The 13,848-nt window shown below is 41.9% G+C and overlaps 1 protein-coding gene and 1 long non-coding RNA gene across 2 annotated transcripts in view; both read right to left on the minus strand.

The window, feature by feature from the left end:
• Window positions 1-3,721: 3,721 nt before the first annotated feature.
• LOC147602306 (uncharacterized) lies at window positions 3,722-7,365 on the minus strand. The gene is made up of 2 exons (XR_015261325.1): window positions 6,067-7,365; window positions 3,722-5,661 (listed from the first exon to the last, which is right to left on the minus strand). It is a non-coding gene; the product is annotated as an uncharacterized LOC147602306 (long non-coding RNA).
• A 42-nt stretch (window positions 7,366-7,407) lies between these two features.
• The window catches only part of LONRF2 (LON peptidase N-terminal domain and ring finger 2), a 32,587-nt gene continuing 26,146 nt past the window's right edge, over window positions 7,408-13,848 (minus strand). Inside the window, exons 9-12 of the mRNA XM_086769435.1 lie at window positions 13,252-13,410; window positions 10,092-10,254; window positions 7,979-8,128; window positions 7,408-7,611 (exon numbers count right to left, since the gene is read on the minus strand). Of these exons, the coding sequence (XP_086625561.1) occupies window positions 7,453-7,611; window positions 7,979-8,128; window positions 10,092-10,254; window positions 13,252-13,410 (631 nt within the window). The 3' untranslated portion in view covers window positions 7,408-7,452. The remainder of the gene's footprint in view (window positions 7,612-7,978; window positions 8,129-10,091; window positions 10,255-13,251; window positions 13,411-13,848) is intronic.

Consider the following 13,848-nt stretch of genomic DNA (forward strand, 5'->3'; position numbering starts at 1 on the left):
TTTCCAGGACATATATAAGCCTCAAATTGAGGGATTTGGGAGAAATACCTTGCCAGATTCTATACATTTTTCCCATACAAGCATTTTTTGTACTTTTCTAGTGTTGGTACTAGTCAGTGTTGGGAAAGGGCTTTAGGCCACTTGGAACATCATCCAGCTCTTATGGAGGATTTACCCTACCACTGGAACTGAATGTCCTTAATCCTCAGCTTCGTCGTTACATCTGGGGTGGGGGCAGAGGGGTTTTTCCACACATACGCTTAAGCTTTGGGGATGGTGCACCTTAAGCAAACCAGGCTGTATACTTCAGTATTAGCCGCTCCTCTAGAATGACTCTGGTTCCACCGCAGAGCACAGACGGTGCTTGAGGTTCTTTCACGTCTTCCTGCACTCCACTTCTAGCAGAGACCAAGGACACAAAGAACCAAGGGGAGGGGGAGGAGGCTTGGATAGAAACGTATGGGGCACACATATCAGCAATTTCTGGGCTAGTAACTTTTGTTTTCTTTGAATATCTCTATTTGAACTTCAGTCTTCACTGGCAATTAAGCTTTGGGTCTACATCCTTTGGGTCCTACTTCTATGTAAGACCTCACAGATCTACGGAAATAGAAGTTGATCTCAGAGTGCTCTACTTGAGGAAGCACCTATTGATGTGCCTGTAGAGAACAGCATCATTTCCAGGTGCTCCAGTATGGTGTTTGCTGAATGTACAGGCAGGGCTCCGAAACCTACCTGAAGGTGTCAGGAACAGAGTCACCCTTTTGGAAAGCTCTGATACAGCTTGGACTCTGATGGCATGCATTTTAGTGGCAAAAACCAACCGTACCTTTACAGCCTTGTTACAGGATCCTTGATATAGGACTCATTCTCTGTAACACAGAACATCACTAGTGATTTAACTGGAACTGCTGAAACACACCTTGGTGGCAGGTTCAGGTCTTACCTGAACACTGCAGAACATTCACAGAGAGGGAATGGGGAAATGACATTGGTGCTGAGCAAGGACCCTTGCTAGGTGGACTTCGATTCAGGCAGTGGATGGTCTCACCTCCTGTCCAAGCCAAGTAACTTCAGATAAAAGAAAATGGAGCTGCCACAGAGCACTTGGGCATTTTCTGATACCATGACTACTTAGCCATAGGAAGTGCATCTGCTAGAAACCATCTTCTGTTACCCAACAAGGGCAGCCAGCCAGCACTGTGAGGTGCCTCAGCCACCAGCAGAAAACATGAGATACTTGCTCCAGGGCAGGGCTGAGCCTAGGCTCAAAGTTGGATATCTTTCCTCTTATGATGAAGGACACCACATTACATATTCCTCCCTCCTTCTCCTTTAAAAGTGTCTTTCTTTCCCTGTCAGATCTGTTCTGACAGGACATAAGGGGTCCTGCTGCCTGAACCTGCTCTCCGACTGCAGCTTCAGCCAAAAAACCCAGCAACTGGAGCCACCGTCCAGCAAAGCTTTCCTGGGTGTTTGGTTTCTTTCTTACCTTTTATGTCTTTTCTCCCTTGAAAAGAAAAACAGCAGATCAGCAAGGGAAGAAAAAGGGCTCGTGACAAGAAGGGGCTGGGAATCAGAGGAAAGACCCAGCCACAATGAGTGGTGGGTGTCCCACGGGCTCTATGAGCTGAACTGAGGGTGGGAGGATTTCATGCCATGATGAACATGGATGGGATGATGGGCTGAAGGGGGCTGCGCAGAGGTGGTTCCCTTTGGCTGTTGTTACAGTTGTAAGAAAATCACGCTCTTGGGCACTTGCAGTATACCATCCTCAGGTCTGCATGGACACCAGGAGCGTCACTTGAGAAGTTTCAGCTCTGCCTCTAGAATACACTGCAAGGGGACCAGAGCTGTTTCTCTAATTTCGTCTATGGTGAAGTCAACTGGCCTGGCCCCCAGGACCAGCTTCTGGTCCAGCTTCTGTGTTCAAAACCCAGTTCCTTCCAGGGGCAGGGCTCCAATGTGGCTGTTGCACAAAAAGAGCAGCAGATGTTTATGGGAATAAAATGTAAGCGATGTATAAAAGTGAAGACATTTCTTCCACAGATGCATGAAGTCTCACATTTAGCAGGCAAGGCTGAACCCCACACATGGCAGAACAGAGCTATAAAAGTTGTCAGCAAGCGATACTCATCTCGATTTAGAAACAACTTGTTCCTACTATGTAACGTAAATGTGACTAAAAACATGCCTGTCTTTAGCTGCAAGTGTAGTATACACATTCCTTAGAGGAACTGAGGAAAGTGCTGGCACGGATTCACATTTTTTTTTTCACCCTACAGAGTCTCAGAATTTTTGGGCCAGATTACTCTTTTTTCTTATTCTACGGCTCAGTAGCCAACAGCTTCCAGCAAGTGCTCAGCCTTCCAAATGGAAGTGCTGTAGGACAGAACTGAGCAGCGTTATTCTGGGTTCCCGCTTTGACGAAGGGGAGAGCAATGCAAAGAGGACAGACCACTAAGGTTTCTGTGCTCTGGGAAAGGCGTCACTCTAAGGCTCAGGGAAAGGGGCACAATCTGACATGCTGCCTTTCCATGGCTCAGCATCTTCTAGCGAAGGATATGTAGGGTGAGAAAAAAAATCCTATTAATATTTACAAACTTCAAGCAGTTATTTTACTTCTGTTGCTCTCAAAGTCTTGAGTCATACAAGGATCTGGTTAATAAAAAGGAAAGGTGGATCAGTCCATCCCCACCTCCTTCCTTTAGTGAAAGGAGTGATGTTTCAAGAACGCTGTTGCCTAGTGTAACAAAGCAGCTCAAGTAGCATTTACACACATACTCCAACACACACTTGCAACTTCTTTTAAAAGAGCAGTCCTATAAATGATGTTTGTTTGCTCAAGCATTCAGTGAATACAGGCACAGTCAATCCGACACCAAAAGAAAAAAAAAAAAGGCTAATATTTACAAAAAACGCCTTCAGAGTGGTTTTGCTCAGCTGGCAGTGAGACACAGCTGAGGGATGGGACATGTTCTCTGCAATCTGACTTGGCTTTGCCCTCCCACAACTGCATTTTGCTGTCCCACCGCCCCAAACGCCAGTGCCAGCCATGCTCAGTGCCTCGGTGCGGAACGTCGCCTCCACCTCACAGCATGCTGAAGGTGTTTTATTTCACTGGGCTTACTTAATAAAGCATTTTGGGTTCTCAATTGTAACCGTATTTTTTCAGAGTTTATTCCATGGGGCCAGTCAGGTCACACTTACAGCTAAAAAACACTCCATCCAAGAAGCTATGAAAGAAAGAGCCCCACCACGTCACCCCCTCCCATCTTTGTCCCATCCCACTTCCAGGGGAGTTGAGGGTTCATCTCCCCAGTCCCACCTCTGCCTCCCTCCCAATTTTGGAGACCTCCTGCTCCGCTTCACATCCGCCCCTCGCAGTCACACCCAGCACCGCAGGCTGCCCCGGGTCCCCAGCAAACCCCGCTGTGTTGCATCCTCTGCAGCCTCCCCGATTTCTTCCACACCAGGACTAAAACCTTCGCCATGCAACTTATGAACCACAACATTTCATCACTGCTTCTGGGATGCTATTTGCTTCTTAAAACCTCGTGAGGCCAATTCTTATCCCTTGGGCTCCCAGCAGGGAAATCAAACTACTGTCCCCGTTCTGACGGCAACACGTCAGCGGCTTGTTCCTGTTCAGACTGCATTTACCACAGCTCTAGCCCTCAGCCCTCACGGAGAGATAAAGCTTTCCCATAAACTCACACTCTTATAAATTCAATCTGTTTTATTCCAAATATCACATAAATTAAATACATTTCCCATGAATATTGCAAATATACATGAAATGAACATTGCAATTTTTAAAAAAAGTTTTGGCTTTGCTTATGCAACAAGAAGTGCCAAATGTGGTTAGAACATGAACTTCTGTATTTACTAGATACAAAAAAGGTGCAGATTAATAATTTATATTTATACATATGTACACACTCCATTTTGTAACTAGCTTTAAAACAGTAAAAAATGGTTTCAAGTTTATCTACATTAAACATACTCGTTTAAATCTGGTCAGAAGCCCCAGATAAGAGTTGATACAATCATTTCACAACTGCAAAATTAAGGCGCTACCAAAATACCAGTTCCACTAGTGTAAAATGTAATAGGAATAGAGAGTGTACAGCTTTCTATTTATCAATTTAAAAGTGGACTGGAGAACGAGGAAAAAGGAGCAGTAAGAAACATGACAAGATCTACAGGTTAGAAGTACAAAGAGATCTCGATGACTATCAAATGAACATATTAAAATACAGTAGATAAAAGGCCTCAGTGGCAAACAATTAGTATGCTTCTGAAAGACAAAAAAAGGTTAAAATATATATATCATTTTGCAGCTTGAAGCTTTACAGGTGAATAACAGGTGTAGAGGTAGAGGGATTTTTTTTTTTTTGGCCTCTTTACGATGTATAAAGAAGGGCCACATTCACCACAGTGAAAAGATTCATCATATATCCCAGCATCCTTGCTTGGACAGCAAGCAAGAGAAGTGTAATGAGCTAGAAAGGCAATGAATCCTGTCTATCTCTTCCAGGAGTTCAGCTCCAATGCTTCCACATATACCTTGGCGACAAGTTACACCTAAGCGTAGATTGGCCGTAACGTGGACATTTCCTCTAGAGAGAAACGAGATAGCTAGCTTTCCCATGAGGTACTACTGGATGCTGCAGAGATTATATGGCAGAGATCATTTGGTAACAATGAAGTCAATACTTTCCTTTACAAAGTAAGTACCACAGGGCAGTGGTGATTTTTTTTTTTTTTAATTTATTAAAGCTTTGCTATTTGATCAGCATTCAATGTTTTGGAGGAAATGTCAGCTTTGGGCTGCTAATACAATTATTTGCATCCATACGCAGACAATTCCTATGCTGTTATCATTTATCCAAAACATCAGTCGCGGAAATATTCACAAACCGCTTTAAACCTTGACTAAAAAAAAATCCCTCTACAGTTCAGCTTTCTCTTCGATAACTATCATTCCATTAATTATGCAGGCCTTTGTGAACACAGTAATGTCACCTTCCATGTAAAATGTGTCTTTACACATTACAGAACAGCAGTAAACAACCTCTCTTGTTCTGTAGGGTTTCCTCTCAGAAGTACCTCAAAAGTAGATATCTTGAAAAATCAACTTTTGCAAAGAAGAATATTCACATTAGTTACTGAGGCAAAGCCAAGAAGACACTAACTAGCACCTTGATTTTTTTTTTTTTCCTTAAACACACTCCTATACGTAAAATTAAGCACACGTAAGATCGGGGACCAGCAATATACAAACACCGTCAGCGTCCCCTTGCAGCTAAACTAGCAATACTCAAAACTAGGTCAGACACACAAAGGAGCGAGATGAGTGAGTCTAGAGGAAATACACAACATGGAAAGGGATGGGAAGAACAGGAAGCTGAACAGAAAGGATTGTGAGATCAAATACAGTCCATCTTCTGGTCTGACAATTAGTTTGCACAACCACCCTTCGGTAGCTCAGCTGACACTGGGCTGAAGACCTACTGACTTCTGACATTTCCTCCCCCATATATAGAACAATTCCTTTATACTTCAGTGACTTCCTCTTCATCACCTTCAAATTCTGGAGGAAATGCATTCAACTTGAATTTTGAGTATTTTGGTGATGGTAGCAGAACTTGCAGAAGGCTATGGTAGAGGTTATGACATCATTGGTTGTAAGTTATGCACTTCACAATTCAGAGAATATACTTACAAACTATTTAAATAGAAAAGGCGTGTTCAAGGTAGAGGCAGTTACAGTACATTCAGGGTATGTTACAGAAACCATCTGTGGCAGCCATTTGCCAAAAGGAAAAAAACTCTGTATTTTTGTTTCCCAGACCACACAGGTTATGACTACAATACCCAAAGAGAGCAGGTAATATATCTTAATCACTGCATTTTAATGCAGTCTTCTTCCAGGACTCATGTGCAAATTGGAAAAAAAAAAAAAAAAAGTTTAAATACATCTTCATTGACAAATAAGGACAAAAGAACTAAAAAAGAAACCAGGCACTTTGACCGTTTAGGTAAACAGCTATTTCTTCTTACCAGACTTCTGCACATGAACAAGTCTTTACATTGGTCTTGCTATGCTTGCAGCACACGGAGATTCAAGTCAACTTTTTCTTCCTGTTGTTAGGATCAGTTCTACTGATAGGAAACTGTGCCAATTGAATTGGTAACACTGTTCGTTTTGTCATTGGCAGTTGAGCAAATGTTGACCATTTCACTGGCAAGCGATCAATTTAACAGCTATGAAAGTTAGATATTAACAAAACAATACATAAAAAAATAATAAAAAAGACAAATGAAGGTTAACACCTGACTTCAGCTTGCATTGAGACTTGCCTTTATAGGTTCGGTTTGTGCCTCTTTTCACGGTGTTATTGTGGACTGATTTCCATCACATACAGCAACTGGTACTAAACTACAATACTTTCGGTTTGAAACACGTTCAGTAGAGATCACTCCAATGTAACGGGAGGCTGGGATGACACTGCAGGCAGGAGGGAGATGGAAACCTCCTCGCGTTTCATCCTTGCCGGTCCCACGTGCAGAACAGGCATTCAGAGCAAACTGCAGCCTGCCTCCCTCGTACTTGGGGTAAAATCATTATTTCACAGCAGTTTATCATACTTTAGGGAGCTGGTTTGATTTGAATTTAGCGATAAGACCAGCTAGGATTACTCCGATCTTTCTTTCCAAATAAACCAAAGTACACCTTTCCAAACGTTTTGTACATACTCAATCTGCTACAACACATAAATCACAACACGAGGGATTACCTAAGGCTACTAAATAGTGTACTTATCCAGTAGCTATTATTCTTTCAGATAAACATTCTCAGATGCCTTGACCACAAATGGCTTAATTTTTTTTTTCCTCGCAGACTGCTATTTGCTGAAAAGAGAGAGATGTGGGTGTATGACAGACTGCCTCTTGATTCACTAACAGAGCGTACTGTTGGTCATAGTCTTCATGCATACTTCTGCCGGTTAGCGTAACTCCTCTTCTGTTCACTACCTTCAAGGAAGTCTAGGAAACACCTCTTCAATCCACTGTCCAGTTTCCTTTTCCTACCAAGTGGAAATCCAAATAGCATGCAGGCCAATGGTGCTACTCTAGTACTTAACTCTCTTGCAGGCTAGAAACATCAACTCTATCGTAGTACTCTGAAGCAATTATCCACATCTATCAGCTACACTCTAACTGTAGCACTGCTTTGTAGAGGCTCAGATTTCACCAGGACAACAGGAGAGTGCAATATTTGGTGAATACCGATACAATCGATGGATGCTGGACATAGTCTGAAAGGGCTGTTCCTTTTTGAAGGAATCTTTAAAAAAAAAAAAAAACAACCCCTCCCCCTTTGCCCTCCCCCAGAACAACCTGTCGTGAGATGTTTTTGGTGTCCACTCACAACTGAAGTCCATGTTATCTGGGTCTTTTGCGAGTCACAAATATCAATACGCGTCTGATGGCGATAAGACGATCCTTCAGGGAGGTCATAGCCAATATAGCCAGCTGAGCTCTGTTTTCCAGAGGCAACACTGCCAAGAGCCACCAGTACCAGGCAGGACCACTGGGGTTGCTCTGCAAAAGGATGGAAAGACATGTATTCACTGGCACTGCCCCATGAAGAACACCACCTTCCTCCCCACCTTCTATTTGTTAAGCCACCACAAAACAGTTCAAAAGCAGCAATTAAATACTTAATTTCAGGTGCTCTCTTTGTCTAAATTGTCACCATCAAGACTGATCTCTTCAGATATCAACTTAGATTGATACGTTTTTTTCCACTGATTAGTTACATTCCACGCTTCATGCCAAGAGACCAAAACTGGGTAAGTAAGAGCTTAGAATGTACAAAACCACAGCAAAAGCAAAAACCTGCCATAAAATAGTCTTGTGTAAAAATTCTGTATAGAATAAGGCTGCGTAAGTAGGAAGGTTTTATTACCTGTGGCTCTGGTTCTTTTCCTGGCATGGACCCAAAATGATTGAGAATTTGCACTTTCATATTGTCTTTAAGAGAAGTAAACCAGGCAACGGCTTGATCATAAACTGAATCATGAAGGCGGACAAGTTCTTCATATTCTGGTCCTTCAACCTTATCGTTAAAAAAAGGGAGATGGAACAAAACAGGTTTGATACCATGGAGTCCATATGCTTCCCCAGAAGCAAGCGAAGCAAAATAATGCAGTGACTAGAGCTGTACAAATGACCTTATCTAAGCAAACTGCACCCAAGTCTGGGATTTCAGACCTGAGATGCAAAGACCAATGAGTCTTTTCACCCTCCCCTAGGTGTTCTGAAGTGACATTTCTTGGAGCAGTTACTGCCTTGTTAACACCCATTCCTAAAAGCTGGCACAACAGAAGAATCTGCTCTCTAATCCCAAGACATCTTATTAATAATCTCAAACCCACAACCCTGTCACAGAAGGACCTCTGAACACTGACTGGTATATTGTCTGGCAAAACAGAAGAAACACTACTGCCACCAAGCACAGAGACAGGGGGTCTACAGCATTTAGAGATCAGCAGTATTTTATAGAAGTGTTAAGGCCATGGTACGACAGTCGAGGAAGAGGAGGAGGAGGAAGGCAAACACTTGAGCAGGCAGGAAACAGGAAAAGTGGATGCTTTCCCAATACCAGGAACGGCCATAAAAAAAAGACCCTCACTGAGGCAGAGTGCTTTTGTTGCAAAGGCCTGACTATTAGGGAAAAGAAAAAAGCATAAGCAAAATCCACTACAAATTGGTGATTTGGTTTTTTTCACTTGTTTCTTTTTTGGTGTGGGGTTGTTTCCACCCCCCCATAATCTGTACACACCAATGGCGTGATTCACCTGTGCTACTCAGATGCACATCTGAGCTAGCTGCTCTGGATGCCCTTCACAGTTGAGGAGAAACAGCTCTAGAGGGCAATTAATCACATCTTAAGGTAGGTATCTAAGACAGAGCAGATAAAATAGGTGGCTTTAGACTGCAATTTCTCACCATTAGACACCATGAACTTAGGGTGCTGAACACAGATGTCAACCTCTCAAGTGAAACAAAGTAAATCTCACTCTAATTCTGATGAGGTGGGTCTCTGGCACCATCTACAAACAATGCCTGGACACCTGCATTCCACCACCCTTCACTGGGGATTTAAACACAGTAGAGCCCTTGCTCTGAGCAGTGTACCTACTCCGAGCTTTTGTAGGGGGAGGTGCCTCCATGTGATGTGCCTTTCCTGCCCTGGCGAACAACTGCATCTTCCTGCACAGGTTAGAAAAGCCCTACTAAGACTTTACAGACTTGCACTTCAACTATGAGAGCGTGCTGAAGAGCTGTATGACCAGACTAGACTTCATCAATCGGCATGAGATCACTTACTAAACTCAATGTTAAGAGGGATCAGGGTTTTATAGACATGCTGAAAGATGATCCAGGACGTCATCATTAAGCATGACCAAAAACCCATCACAAGCACCTCACTTGACACAGGTTTTATAAGATGACTTGCTTTTAATAACTACTCCCTTCTCTGTGTCTCTCTGCTCTCAGCCAGCTCTGATGGATGCTTGTACAGGCATGGTTAACTACATGTCACTAAGATCTCATTTTAAGAGTGGACTCTCACATTTGTTTGAGGACCTGACCTGTAAAACAGAGCTTGGAGGTCATATGAAGTCTGCTGACTGTGTATTCAGTGCAAGAAGAGAATAGTCAGTTCTTTAACAACAGGGGCACATTTCTTAGAAGGGTTTCAAGTCCGTACCAGTTTTAAAACATTACCCTGCCCTCGCCTACACATCCTGACAGACCTCAGCACCTGAGTCTCAGAAGCTACTTTGAGATCCATGAAGGGAGTGCAACACTTCAAGCAGCAACAATTATGAGGGCAGAAAGGAAGAAAAGGAAGGAAGAAACAGTTTGTTCCATAGTTTTCAAAATAGAGCTTTAGTATTTATAATGATATTGGTTCAAAAATAAGGCACAGCTAGCTTGAAATGCAACAAGGAAAGGCTATTTAAGTGAATCCAGCAATACATGGGTATGAATAACTTTGCACCATAGATCACCTTTTTATCTTCAAGATACTCGATGTTTGCTGTGTTATATCCATCTCGCTGGCCATGGCTTAAGACCCTAAAACGACGGACACCAACTGTATCAACAACTGAGCGTCCATCAGGAAAAAACTTTACGTCCCTGATCTCTAATATACAGCCATGATCTGCAAATCTGAAATGACAGAAGGGCATAAAAGTGGAAGTCATCAACAAGTATTTATACACATCAGGACAAATACTGGGCCTAATTCACCACTTTTTATTTGAAAGAGGATCCTGCTTTGGTGACAATACATTTCTGCGTCTTCACATAAGCCACACAACCCCCACCCTTTCTGCCTTCCCTCAGAGGTCCAGGGCAGCAGCACTGTTGGATATATTTATATATCCAAATATATCCAAATATTTACCCCTGTAAATATTTGAGGGGTTGGGGGGAGGGTTGGGAAGGGGCAGGAAACTAAATGGGACATGTTTCATGCTGGGAGTTGCCAGCTGCTGGTGGCAAATTCACCTGGTTTGCAAGGAAAACAAGATGGATAAAGATACCATAAGGAAGTCCAGAAACTGAGGAACAAATGCAGGGCTGGGAGGGCTATACCCCTGCTCCTAGGAAGCAGAGGATTACAGGCTTTAGAAGGAAAAGGCTTCTATATTAAAAAAAAATTAAAAAAACCCAAAAACAAAAATCCCCAAAATTTTACAAAAGCACATTTGTATCTGTTGTATTTAAAGTAGGTATGGGGTTTAATTACATCCTGGAAACAAGCATGCAATAATTTTTTTGTTAACATTATCAGGCTTACCTACTCTACATTTGTGCAGTAGTGAATTCACTAGGGAAGCTGAGGGCACAATGATTCTTCCCCGTGATGTGCTCATCTGCCAGCATTTGCAGCTCTGTACCTCAAGCCTACTGCTAACCAGGAGAACGCACTTTATCTAGCCTCATCTCTCAGGGATTATCAAATCCCTGCAGGGTCTGATAAATGTTTCATCAGGGAAATGCTTGTTTTACCAGGGCTTGGCCATTTCTTACATCAGAGTGATGATGAAACAGTGACACTATGGGGAAATAAGTCCTGTTTCTACTCTACCAGAAATCATGGTTTTAGGAGGGGAAAAAAAAAGCTGACCACTGTGAACAACCATTCTCTCTCAGCCATCATAAAAACTGTGGAAGAGCAAGGAGAGTACAGCTGCACACAGCTAAACCCTGGTGCTCTACAACTGGATTACAAGCAAGTTTATTACAGCAATATTAGACTAAATACTAGTTCAAGAGCTACGTAACAGTTTTTAAAATTAAGGATTTTAGTGACATTCATATCCAGTTTAGAAATTAATCTGTAAGTGATGGGGTTTTTTTTGTCATTCTTTGAGAAGTTACTTTTGGATAGAAAGTGACTTTAATCAAAGACAGACAAGAAAGCACCTAAAATGTACTGACACATTAGAAGTTCATAAACAATTCTTCTCCCAGTTTTAATTTAAAGTGGAGAAATAAAACATGAAGAACTGAACATGTGTCGTCACTCTGTTTTTCAAGGGAGGTATGAATCTCAGCTTTCCATATCCATGTCTTGGTAGATGAGGCAAAACAAGTTTCCCCACTTTTTCTATTCCCAGTTGATTTCGCAATTTTGAATAAACAAAATAACTTCTTTACTTGTGCAAGAAGCTACAACAGCCTGCTAGGTGTCTGCAGATGAAGGCTTCCTGTACTTCAGTGTTTGATTTAAGCAGAAGTTACCATGCTTAAAAAGTTTAATTATTTCAGTAACTCAAAACACACAGGACATAAAATCTAACCATACTGCTTGCATTTTAAAATACCCTTTACGACACTATTTAATAAATAAATTCTTGTGGTTTTGGGATTGTAACCCCTTGGCCCTCTGTATTAGACCTGACTGCAAATAAGTTTGGCTTTTCCATAAGCCTTCACAGATGTAAGAGGAGTCATCACTGATGTCCTAGGGTCAGTTTGTCCTCACTCTTACAAGTACTTGCTTCCAGAAAATTGACAACAGGCTTGGAAGGGACTGTGGAGCATCAGCTGCTCTTGGGGTCTGAACTCCACTGGATGCAGCACCAACAGCGTGCCAAACGGCAGGAAGTACAGCCAGAGCTGACTGGAAGCTGTAACATCTCCTGTGTTCTTAGGAACACCTGACCGTCCAGTCTGGGAGAGAAAAAAAAAACAACCTGAACTGGACAAGGAAAGGCTGCCAAGTCCTGGTATGAGTGCCTTCCTCTCAGTTCCAGTGATGATCACCTACAAAAATGCTGCTCCTGAAGATGCCTGTCTAATGTGTTCTTAAAAATTCCCACAGCTGTTATCCATTCTACAGTCTGCATCACTTCAACTCATCTTCTGAAGTCAGCATCTATCTATAACATCTCGTAAGGGAGTCCTTTCTTTAGACCACCTCATTTTTTTTCCACAAGCATCTTCTCAATCCCTTCACCCAAAAAACTATTATCTATAAAGGACTTAAAAATCTGAAAGTTTTCATCTAATGATCAGTATTCAGTCTCTGCATAGGGAGCTGGAAACACATTGGTTTCAGAATTCACAAAAATAAATTAAAGTTCAGATCATATAGAAAGACAATGTAACCCACTCACTGCAGATAGTTTAGACATTGCAACACAGCAGTAAAGACAAACATCAAAATTCAACGTTCAGCAGGAGAACAGGCTTCTCAGCCAAGGGTATGCTTTGTCTAATTCAAATTATACCACCTATGCAGGAAAGCTATGCAAGGTTTGGATTGTTTGGGTTTTGGTTGTTTTTTTTTAAAAAAAAAAAAACAAACTGACCAGACAGAGAAGCAACCTCATCCAGACAGTCAGCTTTCACTAGAACAAACAGGCTAGAAAGCTTTCCAACCACATAGACATGTGCTATTTTTGGAGCCTGTAGTAGCAGGATGAGTTGTATTCTTGATATCCATCCAACAGGGGAGCAATAAAAATTACGTCTTTGTGTCAAAAGGAATGTTTAATACATGAACCTAAAAAGCCAGCCACTTCTGTACTGGTTCATATAGGACTGGAAGGAACCAAAGTCTTTGGAGAGACAAGTATACTGCACCATAGTACTCCAACAAAACTGTCACAAGAGCCTCTGCAACAATGGTACGTTCTCAGCTCATCTCCTTACCCTTTTAATTCGTCAGCTAAGCACATGCCAAACTGCTTGGTACCAGTTTCCATGCATCTTCTTATCATCAGACGATAACGAGGTTCAAAGACATGGAGTGGGCAAGGGATGGTAGGGAAGGCCATGGTACATACGAAGATGGGAACATCTTTATTCAAACTGTAAGACAATTGTTAAAAAAAAAATCGGCTTTTTTTCTGGATACTGCTACATTCAGCATAAACCCTTAATATGACACTGAGTCCGGTGGTTTCTTTAGACTCATTCTTTGTAGAAGTTTTTCATTTTTACAAGACAAACATCTTTCTGGACTCTTTCTGTTAGTACATTGAAGAAACAATCCCTCTAATCTCCTTTCATAGAGGAAAAGTCAGGAAATAACAACCAATTTCCCAAATGTGTGTATATCAATATTATATACAAATAGTAAGATTTTGGAGGTAACTTTTTATAGTAATACAGTACCTAAGAACTAACCACGTTCAAAGCAAGGTAGCAGAGAATTCCCAAGCTCAGTAAAGCTCTTTAATTCTGAAGAAGCCCACTAACCCTTATATTATTTTTTTCAGGCTTAATTGCATTTTTTTATTTTCAGAC

The sequence above is a fragment of the Chlamydotis macqueenii genome, chromosome 1 (genome assembly GCF_036417535.1).
Source record: "Chlamydotis macqueenii isolate bChlMac1 chromosome 1, bChlMac1.mat, whole genome shotgun sequence".
In the NCBI taxonomy this organism is placed as follows: Eukaryota; Metazoa; Chordata; class Aves; order Otidiformes; family Otididae; genus Chlamydotis; species Chlamydotis macqueenii.